The sequence below is a fragment of the Bufo bufo genome, chromosome 9, assembly GCF_905171765.1.
Source record: "Bufo bufo chromosome 9, aBufBuf1.1, whole genome shotgun sequence".
Lineage (NCBI taxonomy): Eukaryota > Metazoa > Chordata > Amphibia > Anura > Bufonidae > Bufo > Bufo bufo.
Genome location: NC_053397.1, coordinates 217,680,688 through 217,693,557, shown reverse-complemented (window position 1 = coordinate 217,693,557; position 12,870 = coordinate 217,680,688). Strand labels below are relative to the sequence as shown.

General features: G+C 43.6%; 1 protein-coding gene across 2 annotated transcripts in view; it reads right to left on the bottom strand.

Annotated features, from left to right (window-relative positions):
• Positions 1-684: 684 nt before the first annotated feature.
• Positions 685-12,870, bottom strand: part of JAK1 (Janus kinase 1) — a 79,420-nt gene continuing 67,234 nt past the window's right edge. For both annotated transcript variants that reach the window (XM_040407527.1, XM_040407529.1), the window contains exons 16-25: positions 12,449-12,584; positions 11,733-11,884; positions 9,644-9,794; positions 7,948-8,042; positions 7,671-7,863; positions 4,752-4,876; positions 3,663-3,835; positions 3,354-3,471; positions 2,878-2,988; positions 685-2,014 (exon numbers count right to left, since the gene is read on the bottom strand). In XM_040407527.1, the coding sequence (XP_040263461.1) occupies positions 1,913-2,014; positions 2,878-2,988; positions 3,354-3,471; positions 3,663-3,835; positions 4,752-4,876; positions 7,671-7,863; positions 7,948-8,042; positions 9,644-9,794; positions 11,733-11,884; positions 12,449-12,584 (1,356 nt within the window). In that variant the 3' untranslated portion in view covers positions 685-1,912. The remainder of the gene's footprint in view (positions 2,015-2,877; positions 2,989-3,353; positions 3,472-3,662; positions 3,836-4,751; positions 4,877-7,670; positions 7,864-7,947; positions 8,043-9,643; positions 9,795-11,732; positions 11,885-12,448; positions 12,585-12,870) is intronic.

Here is a 12,870-nt window from a genome sequence, read left to right as displayed (position 1 = left end):
GGGTCCCATTCTGAGCAGAGCTAAAGCTACAGCACCAGACACAACTGTATGTATGGAAGTAATGCTGTGCTAATTAGTGGGGAGCCCCATTCCTCCACTGATGACACATGGTCTTTTAGATTGCATGCAGTGAAAAAATAGTTGCAAATCCACATGTAAACCGTGGATTTTGCCACAGATTGTACTTGAGACCCCCCCCCCATCGCCCTTTTTCTTTAGAAAATGCAATATCTGTGTAATTTCTTATGGCATAAATTACTACAGATGTGGGGGGGGGGGGGGGGGTGTCGCACACGCTGACGTTCTAGGTACTGATCTAATTCTGCGCAGACATTTGTTTCACAGAATATTTATTTATAGAAATAGTTACAAAGTGCTAAAATTCACATTAATAGTTGGGCCAAAAATGTAAGAAAACACCACATTCATTTTTCATTTCCACTTTAAATCCTCAACATTTACATGCAGGAAATCCAACGCAGTCTCCCGCCGAGCACTTACCTGTCTTAGGCCTCATGCACACGGCCGTTCGAGCCGCACCCATTCACTTCAATGGGGCCGCAAAAGATGCGGACAGCACTCCGTGTGCTGTCCGCATCCGTTGCTCCGTTCCGTGGTCTGCAAAAAAATATAACCTGTCCTATTCTTGCCCGCGCTTTGCGGACAAGAATAGGCAGTTATATTAAAGGCTGTCCGTGCCGTTCCTCAAATTGCAGAACGCACACCGACGCCATCCGTGCTTTGCGGACCGCAAAGCACAACTGTCGTGTGCATGTAGCCTTATAAAGATTTCTGGACACGGAAGCAGCAGGTGTGAGGGCTGAATACAAAGCCAACTATTTACATCAGAAGAGTCATAGAAAAAAACCGGCATCTGTTACCTGATTATAGGGAGAGTGGGTAAAAACAAGACTGCAGCTCTCGCATAAGGCCGCCCTGTGCCAGGTTAATATGATGGACTGGAAGTAAAACATTGCTTCCAACATGACTGAACTTTCTTTATACCAGCCAAATACACTGGCTAGGAATAGTTAGTGATTGCAGAAATGGCAATCTCCACCAGTTGTTGAAACGAAGTTTCATGAAGGGGCAGTAATAACTGCCTGCAGCCACCACTAGAGGGGCGCTTACTGCCTATTTATTACAGTGAAGTCAAAAGCAATAAGCTCCCTCTAGTGGTGGTAACAGGCAGGCAGATTTAGCATTTATGTCTGTCTTGCAAGAGATCTGAAGCTCTGACTAGAAGGTACATTTTTGATTTATTAGTTTATTTTTTTGGCCAGGGGGATGTTTCCTACTACTGATAAAACAGAGAATATAGCAAAATCAATAGACAAGAACCAGACAGCCCTCCGATGATGAGGGACTGAGAGCAGCTTACTAGTGAAGGAGTTACTGGAAAATGCTACATGTGGAGAACGCTGATAAAGCTACAGTCAGCACTGGCTTCTATGCAGAGATGCAAGCGGCTGCCTACAGACTATGTACTCTTTAGACTGACCGCTAGATAATAAAGTAACTATATGGCACCAATCTCAGGTGGTAGAGCTGAAATGCCATAAACCATTCCTGCATCAATTTAAGATGATATACAGATATGATGAACTATAATGTGATGCTGAGTCTTAAGTGCCGTCGCTCCGAGTCTGTGGTCTGCTCCTTTGTTTGCCCTTCGGCTGAAGCAGAAAGACCCAGAAGGGTCAAGAACTGAATATCTTCAGAATGGATTCCACAGTCTATGTATTCATATGGTTCATGGGATAACCCAGGCAGGTGTCTTTGGGCACTGTGCGTAGGGCACTGGTGCCGAACCGTCCAGTAGAAAGGCCTTAGTCTCGCAGAGGAAGACTGACATTCTGGATATAGATTATGCATCCATGGGAGCAGCAATTCTAGTCGTCTTCCACCCAAGTTACATCTTATTTATCAGATCTGTGAAGCCTTGGATTAAGGTCTGGAAGGAATCACGATTACTTGGGTTTTGCTCCCAGCATTTCTTCATCAGTTGATAGACCTGGAGATAAAATAAGTGTGTCACTCTCCCCAATGTATGAAAGAAAATTTAAAGGGGTATTCCACTGCAACAATTGTTTTCTAAGGGACTGTACATTCTGTAAAGTGTTGGGGTTCCTGCCTTAACATGTTGAGACGAGAGCATGACGTGAAGGGCGGCAGGGACCCAGACTTCAGATCGTGGTCTAAATATGGCGTCAATTTACAATTAAGGCCTCATGCATTGGGTTCTTGTAGCTTTGGATGTCACTGAATGATGCTCCATACAATGCCATATTAATAGAATAAAAAAGTATCCTATGATTTTAACTGGAGGTACATGAAAATACAGTAGGGACCACACAAATCTATGGGTACCATATTATACCTCTGTATCTGGAAGTTATACACAGCAGTAATACTCTTCACTGCATGAGGGTACAGGTCAAGAAAACCGTCAGTATATAAAACCGCACACATGATACATGCATGCCTCTACATCCAGCATACAGAACATGGAGACTGACAGAATATATATACCAGGTACTGACAAATGAACAAATTAAACCTCATTTGCTGACAATGACAACTGGCTGCTATACACGCAGGTCAAGCCTGTATTACACAGCCCGATGTGGCAGACGATTGTTGGAAGGGAAGCGTTTCCTCCCAGCAATCACCGGCTCACTAGTGGAGGAGACCGATGCTATTACAAGCAGCAATGGAAGGAGCGATCGCTATACCATCACTCAAAAGATTTGGATTGCCCAATAAACGAGTGTTTGCTCATACATCAGGCAATTGGGGGCAGTATTACACTACACATGCTCATTAACGATCATCTACCGAAAAATCGTCATACAGGCTTCCTGACTACATATTTACCTCATCAGGGCAGTTTTTAGGAGGAGGTAAACGTTTTCCTTCTTCCAAAACCCTGACGAGACGAGTGACTGTCATCTGGCCTTGAGTTGGTCCAATCATTTTGAGAAACATCTATTAAGAAATAAAGATTATGTAATTAAAGGCAGTAATCAGAACTTGTATCAATAATCTGTGTTTACGGCGACAAGTGATAATGTTTTTTATATTAGGGACAGGATAAAATCCAATGTCTTTATTACTTCATTATAAAATCCATAGGCTGACCAGACAGGCAAGGACTACGCGTTTCGACTGTACGTCTTAATCACTGGATTTTATCCTGAGCCTGCTGCTGGATTTTTTTCTACTGTTTTGATTGATTCCTGGTCCGGGATCAGTGCACGGCGAAGGAGGACCGTGGGTGAGCGGAAATTCCTTTTTTTTTTTCTTAAACTTGTAGGGACGGTATAAAAATTGTGCACAAACAGGATCATTACCGTCATTGGACTGTACTCAGAATTACAGTAGGTCAGTATTTCATACAAGGTGACTCCGAATGACCAGACGTCGGAGGCGATGTAGAACTTGCAGTGCAGCAAACATTCGGGGGCGTACCTGGAAGACAAGGGACACGGTGCAAGAACAATAAATACGGACAAGTCTAGGATTGTTTACACGGGCAATGGGTGATTCTGCTGGTTCACGCCCCCTAAACTACTGGATTCTTGGACTGACCTTTGGATTGGGTGTAAATACCGCTCTGTGTGTGGCGCCATAACCGATATATATTGTAATAGTCTAATTACCAGAACACCGGACTGTCCAGGTCGTCCTTCACCGTGTAATACTCCTTGTCCGTTTCAATCGCTTTGGTTAATCCAAAGTCTCCGATCTTCACTCTGTGCTCGTTTTCCACCAGGACGTTTCTTGCAGCTAAGTCGCGATGGACGTACTGACAGGAGCCCAAATAAGCCATGCCCTGCGCAGTAATAAGAGTGCTATATCAGTGACCATCAATACTTAACATGCCAGGAGAACTTTGTGATGAGGTTTTATTTTTCTCATGAACACAAACCCTGTTGTATGCCTTATTAGGGCCCCATTCTAGACCCCCCTCTGTAGCAGCATCTCCCGTAGTGCCAGATTCTCAAAGACTATATATTTACATGTTCGGCCATTCATTTGAATGGTCACCATATACTACTACATGCAGTGGCTTCAATCAATTTAAGTTCTGACTCTTAGGCCTCATGCACACGACCGTTGTGTGTTTTGCGGATCCGCAAAACACGGATGGCGTCCGTGTGCGGAATGGCACGGACAGTCATTGATATAACTGCCTATTCTTGTCCGCAAAACGCACAAGAATAGGACCGGTTATATTTTTTTTGCGGACCACGGAATGGAGCAACGGATGCGGAAAGCACACTGAGTGCTGTCCACATCTTTTGCGGCCCCATTGAAGTGAATGGGTCCGCATCCAAGCCGCAAAAACTGTGGCTCGGATGCGGACCAAAACAACGGTCATGTGCATTAGGCCTTAGGCTGTGTTTCAGTTTATGAATACTTTCAAGATTTCCACTTTGTCAGTGAATGGAAACTTGTGCAGACCTAATATTTCTCACAGTGGAGGGTTTGCTGCATTTATATCCAGACAATCCTCTGTGGGTTAAACCGCTTGGACACTCTGCATTGGCACACTGTAACAAACCACCAGAACAGGAGATGTGAGCTGCTGCTGTATTTGGCTCACAGAAAATTGTGTAAGTGTAGGAAACCATCAGCAGTGAGAAGTATTGGGTCTAGTTACTGGGTTTCAGTTCACGGTTTAAAATCTCTGCTTGCTGTCACGGTACATCAGAAAGCTGCAGACCTCAGTCAATAGTTGGACGTACCTTGGCGATCTGAATGGCATACTGAAGCTGCTGCTTTAGGTTTATCTTGTTGATGTTCCTCGGCAAATATTCCTTTAGACTTCCAGAAGGAAGATACTCCATGATTAATTTAATGCCGCTGCCACCTGCAAATACAAGAAGACATAAATGGAAGCAAAAGATTTACAACAAGGCACAGCCCAGTCTGCAAAACTGCTGCAAGTGCAGATCCTTCAGTCTCTTCATGGCACGACTTACTACAGTCCTGATCAAAAGTTTAAGACCACTTGAAAAATGGCAAAAAATCCTATTTAGCATGGCTGGATCTTAACAAGGTTCCAAGTAGAGCTTCAACATGCAACAAGAAGAAATGGGAGTGAGACAAAACATTTTTTGAGCATTCAATTTAATGAAAACAACGAATAAACTGAAACCGGCTGTTTTTCAGCTAATCAAAAGTTTAGGGCCACACCTCCAAAAAAAAACTAAACCCCCCCAAAACAGAAATCCCCAAAAAAACTAAACCCCCCCAAGACAGAAATCCAACTTCCAAACATGAACTCAGTAATGAGTAGCTCCGCCGTTATTGTTTCGGCATGCTTGATGCAAGCGTTTCCATGAGGTGAGTGGGAACATTTCTCCAAGTGGTGAAGACGGCCGCACGAAGGCCATCTACTGTCTGGAACTGTTGTCCATTTTTGTAAACTTCCCTTGCCATCCATCCCCAAAGGTTCTCAATTGGATTTAGATCAGGGGAACACGCAGGATGGGCCAAAAGAGTGATGTTATTCTCCTGGAAGAAGTCCCTTGTCCTGCGGGCATTGTGTACTGTAGCGTTGTCCTGTTGAAAAACCCAGTCGTTACCACACAGACAAGGGCCCTCAGTCATGAGGAATGCTCTCTGCAACATCTGGACTTAGCCAGCGGCCGTTTGACGCCCCTGCACTTCCTGAAGATCCATTGTTCCACTGATGGACAAAGCCCCCCAGACCATTATGGCGCCCCCTCCGCTGTGGCGCGTAGAAAACATCTCAGGTGGGATCTGCTTGTCATGCCAGTAACGTTGGAAACCATCAGGACCATCAAGGTAAAAAAAATTCTCATCAGAGAATAAAACTTTCTTCCACCTTTGAATGTCCCATGTTTGGTGCTCTCTTGCAAAGTACAAACGAGCAGTTCTGTGGCGTTCAAGGAGACGAGGTCTTTGAAGACGTTTTTTGTTTTTGAAGCCCTTCAGTCTCAGATGCCGTCTGATGGTTATGGGGCTGCAGTCAGCACCAGTAAGGGCCTTAATTTGGGTCGAGGATCGTCCAGTGTCTTGACGGACGGCCAATTGGATCCTCCGGCTCAGAGCTGATGAAATTCTTTTGTGTCTTCCACTTGACTTTTTTGTTCCATAACCCTCAGGATCATTTAAGAAATTCCAAATGACTGTCTTCCTGCGTCCCACCTCAGCAGCGATGGCGCGCTGTGAGAGACCCTGCTTATGCAGCTCAACAACCCGACCACGTTCAAAAAGGGAGAGTTTTTTTGCCTTTGCCATCACAACGTGTGACTACCCAACAGAAAATGACAATGAATCCACATCTTTGCACAGATTTGGCCTTTTAAAGGCATGTGCTCCTAAAATTTGGATCAGCTGAAAAACAGCCTGTTTCAGTTTAATCGTTATTTTCATTAAATTGAATGCTCAAAAAATGTTCTGTCTCCCTCCCATTTCTTCTTGTTGCATGTTGAAGCTCTACTTGGAACCTTGTTAAGATCCAGCCATGCTAAATAGGAATTTTTGCCATTTTTCAAGTGGTCAGGACTGTATATTCAACAAGAAAGTGAAAGTCCCAGGAAGACGGGAGTCCATGTAAATTGTGACGCTTATCTCCTTCCTTAACCCAGAGGAACATGCTGATTTACCAAATGTGAACACATATTTCTTATTCTCACAGAATTTTTGGATGTGCAGAATAGCCCTACATACAAGGAGTTAATTGTAGGCCTCTACAGCCTCAATCATCCCTCTCTTGTTTTGGTCACAACACTGGCAACGGACTACTGAAATCCAGAGTAAAATGATTGCTAGCACTATTTCATATCAAGTTTTCTTTACTCAGGAATGCTGTTTTGTTTTTTTTGTAGCAAAAAATCCAGCAGCCAAATGTTCTCCAGTTGGAAATGTGGCTTGTTTAGTCCCTATAGACTTCTCTATAGAGAAAAAAACCCTAAAGTAAAATATGTGACTTGAAAATGCCACCCTTAAAAAAGCTTGTAAAAAAACCCCCACAAATTTCACTTTTTTTTTTTTTTTTTTTTACAAGCCAAAAGATTCTTTTTTAGGGTTTCCTCCCATGCCATTTCTGCAGTGTTTCTGGATGTTTTTGATATATTTGGTGGCTTTTTTTAATCTTGCAATATTTAAAGTTTTTCCTGGCTTTTTTTAGGTTCTATAAAGAAGCTTATGAGAAAACTGAAAAAAAATAAAAAATACTAAACAAGAGGATGCAGTGTTCTAGGGGGGGAGCCACTGACCCACAAAAAGTGTGTTTTGTTTCAATGTAAACATAACACAAAAAACGCTGTGTGTGTCCTGTACAGTTACAATGTTGTAAGAGAATTTATCACGCTTACCACCTCCAGTAGCAAAAAAAAAAGGCTTTAGTGACTTTTTGGGCTTATTTGCACAAAAATTGCGACTTTCTGCTTTTTTTTTTACACCACTCACTCCAATTTTGGAAAGTGGGCGTGGTTGGCTGTTAATTAGCTGCACTCCAGATTTATCACTTGCAACTTTTTAGTTGAAAAAAAAAAACTGGAGTAGCATTTTTAGACAAAAAATGTTAGGTTTTAAGATGCAACAAATTTTACCAAAAACATGCGACATAAAGATAATTTTAAAACAAATTCCCTCCATAACCTCTATGATGAAATCTAAATCATGAGAATTACCGTCCTCGGCACAGATCCCCTTGTACTTGACTATGTTCTCATGGTACAGATTGCGCAGGATCTGGATCTCCTTGTTGAGGTCGGAGATGTGGGTTCCTCCTGTTCCCGGCTTCAGAGATTTTACAGCCACCAACTCCCCGGTGTTATCACCTTCAGGATCGTATCGACATAACTCCACCTTCCCAAAGTGTCCCTGTTAGATAAGAGGAATGTTAATCTAACAGGAATCGGATGAATGTGGCTGATCATAGAAGGAGAGGCAGGAAGCCGCACTCACCTCTCCCAAGTCCCGCACTCTCTTCAGGAACCTCTTCTCAAACAAGCTTGGATCAACTTGTGTAAAATGAGAAGTTTCGGAAACAATGTCTGGATCTGAGGGAGAATACACCAATAGCAATCAGTTCAGTAATCTACTTCCAGAGCTGCATATACAATATTTCTGACTTCAGAGCTGAAATCTTCCAGCATTCCCTATTTGCACAGTGCCGCATTCTGAATGTACATGTGAGATATGTGCTAGCTGTACACTCATTCAGCTGAAAACTATTTTTCCCACCTCCACCATAAAAAAACCCACACAGCTCGCCAATCAAGTACCCACATGTGCAAACAGGAATGGGGAACAAGCAGCTGCCAAACTCCTCCAGCAGTGGCTTATCTCCTCTGGGACCAAGGTATCAGGCAACACCCAACATGCTTGATCCCGCTTTCCCAAGATGGCAGTGAGATAAGACAAGGCCCCCAAAAAACATACATCGTCTGCCCATCCCACCAAAGTTGTCAGATTTCTAATTCACATGTGGCAGATTTACTACAGAAATTTCTGAGACTGGAAATCTGCTCCATTCGTCAGAATTTCTGTAAAAAGTCTGCCGCCTCCAAATTCACCCTTATAACTTGGGTGGAGTGTTGCAGTACGTAGGCTCTGTGTTAAAAATGGACACACTGTCAGTTTTTCATGGCCATTTTGCATCCGTCTGTGCATCCATCTTCTGGCCGTTTTGCATCCACTTTGTATCAGTTTTTAATAACCTTTAAAAATGAATGAATTTCATAGGCCAACCCCTGCAATGTCTCCCATACTGCCATCTGGACCTCAAATAACCCCCACTTTGAATAAAGACCCCTTTGGCCCACAGTAGGAATAATGACCCTGTTAGTGCTTCTCATTACAAATAATCACATCCATTAAAAATGGGTACACTGTGTAAAAAAGGACCTTTCAGGGGTTTAAAAAAAAAAAACCTCACCACTTGCTCCTCACTGGAAGCAGGACCTGATGTTTCCAGCGTGATCATGTGACATGATCACGCAGGGAACGTCAGGTCCTGCTGTCTCCAGCGTGGAGCAAGTGTTACCTTATATGCAATTGGTGAGGTTATATTTTTTTTTAACCCCTGAAAGGCCCTTTTCTATAGGGTGTACCCATTTTTAACGTCCATTAGATTGCACTCCTGTATAAACACAGTCATTAGAAACTGTCCTATTGCTTTCCATGAGGTCCACCTGCTGTGAAAACAGCCAAAATTAAGACAGGTCCTATTTTTGATGGCCGTTACCCGCTGGCTGTTTAAAAAGAAACAGCCATGTGAATAGCCTCATTGACTTTAATTGGTTCTGGAAATGGCTGGGTGACAGCAGTTTTTCACCATCGTGTGAATGCAGCCTAATGGGAACATCAACGCGATGCTGGATCCATTACATAAACGCCACCGAACAGATTCCATTCACTTATTATAGGTTGTCATTTTTGCCAGAAAAAAGGCGGTGACACAAATGTGAACAGACCCTAAAATAACAAGTAGAGGCCTTTAAAGGGGTTTTCCAGGATTTTTATACTGATGACTTATCCTGAGGATAGGCCACCAATATAACAGTCCTGGTAAAACCCCTTTAAGATCATGAATGAAGAGACAGATGTCTAGAGAACCAGCTGCTGTGCACCCCGCGCCATGTGTGGCTCCAGCACTCACTCTGCTCCTCCAGCTTATTGATCTCCCTCATTATTGCTCGGAAGAAGGGTCTTCTGTTGGCGTCGTAGTTCATGCAGTTGATGATCAGATTGGCCAGCTCCACACATGAAGGTTTTGTTAACATGAAACCGCCTTCATAAAATCTTTCTTTCTGGAATACGGAACAAAAACATTGGACATGATTAACCCCTTAAGATTTTTTATGTTTTTCCCCCTCACAGCATTGTATCACTCCAAACTTTATTTTTTATTGTTTAGTCAACATAGTTTTTTTTCCCGGATGAGTAGTAGATTTTTATATTATTATTTTGTGGTACATAAAAATCTAAAGCTACTTTCACACCAGCGTTTCGGTGTCCGCCTGTGAGATCCGTTTCAAGGCTCTCACAAGCGGCCCCAAACGGATCAGTTTAGCCCCAATGCATTCTGAATGGATGCGGATCCGTTCAGAATGCATCAGTTTGGCTCCGTTCCGCCTCCATTCCGCTCTGGAGGCTGACACCAAAACGCAGCTTGCAGCGTTTTGGTGTCCGCCTGGCCGTGCGGAGACAAACGGATCCGTCCTGACTTACATTGTAAGTCAATGGGGACGGATCCATTTGACGTTGACACAATATGGTGCAATTGCAAACGGATCCGTCCCCCATTGACTTTCAATGTAAAGTCAGGACGGATCCGTCTGACTAACAATTAGACTTAGACTTTTTTTTTTTACATAGAATGCAGATGGATCCGTTCTGAACGGATACCATCGTTTGCATTTATAGGTGCGGATCCGTCTGTGCAGATACCAGACGGATCCGAACCTAACACAGGTGTGAAAGTAGCCTAATTCATATTGATTTTTAGAATGGTCGAATAGAAAAAAAAAATACTACTTTGACAGTTTCTTCTTTTACACTGTTCACCATAAATTGACTAAATAACCCTACTTTTTGCTATTAAATACTGTTTATTCTATACATGTATTTTTTATTTTTAAAATTTTTTGTTCCATTCCAATATTTTTTCACTGTAATGTAAAGTCATATGTCTATGGAACATTATATAATAGTCTGTGCATGTAAAATGACCAGGCATCTGTTAAAGCAAGCCTACCAGGTGCTTTACTTATATTATACAACCCTTTCATAAGATCCACGCTGACTGCATGAAACACCAGTGGTTAGTGGTGGGGTGAATGAGTGAGCCCCCCTCCATTTGTCAGTACCACGATCTGCGCTGATTGTGGTGCAGAAAGGGTTAGGCTCCATTCACACGTCCGTAATAATGTGTCCGCATCCATTCCGCAAATTGCAGAACGGGTGCGGACCCATTCATTCTCTATGGGGACGGAATGGATGCGGAGAGCACACTATGTGCTCTCCGCATCTGCATTTCCAGAGCGCCGCCGCCGATCTTTCGGTCCACGGCTCCGGAAAAAAATAGAACAATTGCAGACAAGAATAGGCATTTCTATGGGGGTGCCAGCCGGGTGTATTGCAGATCCGCAATGCACTACGGACGTGTGAAAGGACCCTTACACTGTCAGGATTAGTTATTTTCTTTTCTTTCCGATTATGGCCGATCAGTGCAGGAGAGCCGGTGTCACATACAGTCGCCCTCCAGCAGGTGGTTGAACAAGCATACACACCAGAATGCGGGAAAGGGTTAAAGCTACGAGAGCAGGAATAAAGCAAAGGTGTATAAAGCAGACTCCATGCTTCTACTATACTGTGGAGAATAAGGCTCCATTCACACGTCCGCAAATGGGTCCGCTTTCGTTCCGCAATTTTGCGGAACGGGTGCGGACCCATTCATTTTCTATGGGGACAGAATGGATGCGGACAGCACACAGTGTGCTGTCAGCATCCGCATTTGCGGAGCGCGGCCCCGATCTTCAGGTCCGCAGCTCCGCAGCTCCGCAAAAGATAGAACATGTCCTATTCTTGTCCGCAGTTGCGGACAAGAATAGGCATTTCTATAGGGGTGCCGGGCGGGTGTGTTGCGGATACGCAATTTGCGGGTCCGCAACACACCACGGACGTGTGAATGGAGCCTAAAAGTGACAAGCACGAAACATCACTTCCCCTCCTCTGCGGCGCCATACCTCTGCCAGCGTCTTATCCTTCAGAGGAATCTCTCCATTGAAGCAGATTTCCCACAATGTGGTCCCAAAACTCCACTTATCCGCTGCAACGCTCAATATTCTGGAGTCGTCTACACATTCTGGAGCAATCCAGGGAATCCGTTCCACTCTCTCTGGAAAATAATTAGTCAATACAACAGATGAGCCAACAGTACACTTTGCTGAAACTGCAACCTACAGGTAACCCTGACAACTGCTGGCTGCTAACGCTACTTTCACGCTTGCGTTGTTAATTCCAGTTTTGAGATCCGGCAGAGGATCCCAATGCTGGAATTAAACGGATCCTTTTTGATTTTGCACATTAGGGTGCGGTTGTGTGAAATCAAAACTGAAAAAAAAGGATCCGTCACTAAATAAAAAATGGATCCATCACCATTAACTATATTGTTTTCAGTGCCGGATCTGTTTTTATGCTGCAAGCTGCGGTTTTGTGTCCGGTCACAAAACGGAATGCTGCCGGAACGTAAGACATCCTGAACGGGTCTCTTTCCATTCAGAATGACTAAACTGAATTTTTTCGTCTCCGGTATTGAGATCCTATGCCGGATCTAAATACCAGAAAACCAAAATGCAAGTGTGAAAGTAGCCTAAGACATGCTGGGAGCTGTAGTCAGATGAAGAGGCACAAGTAAAATTTAAAAATCATATTACGCTCCACATGGGACACCCCATCTTACCTTGTCTAGTGAGCACAGTTATTGGGATTCCGGGGTCACTCAGCTTTATAAATGGACCACACTCGTTGTCAATCCCTTCTCTGGCTAGTAGGATGTTCTTTGTACAGACGTTTCCATGCACAAAGTCTTTATCTTCCTGTAAGAGAACACAACGATCATTACAAATCCAAATGCAACATATAATTCACCATTTTATACAATGGAGTAACATTGACCCCGATCTGCCTGGTGAGAAAGCCACAGACTTAGGGCTCTTTCACACGAGCGGATCCCGTGCGTGGAATCCACTGCGTGAAAGACTGCCAAGCGCCATTCTGGACAGCAGAGACCCGGAGCATTAACATGATTGATAATGCTCTTTGCCTCTCTGTGACCTTTTTACTTCAAAATCACAGTGACAACTTTATCTCACTGTGATTTTG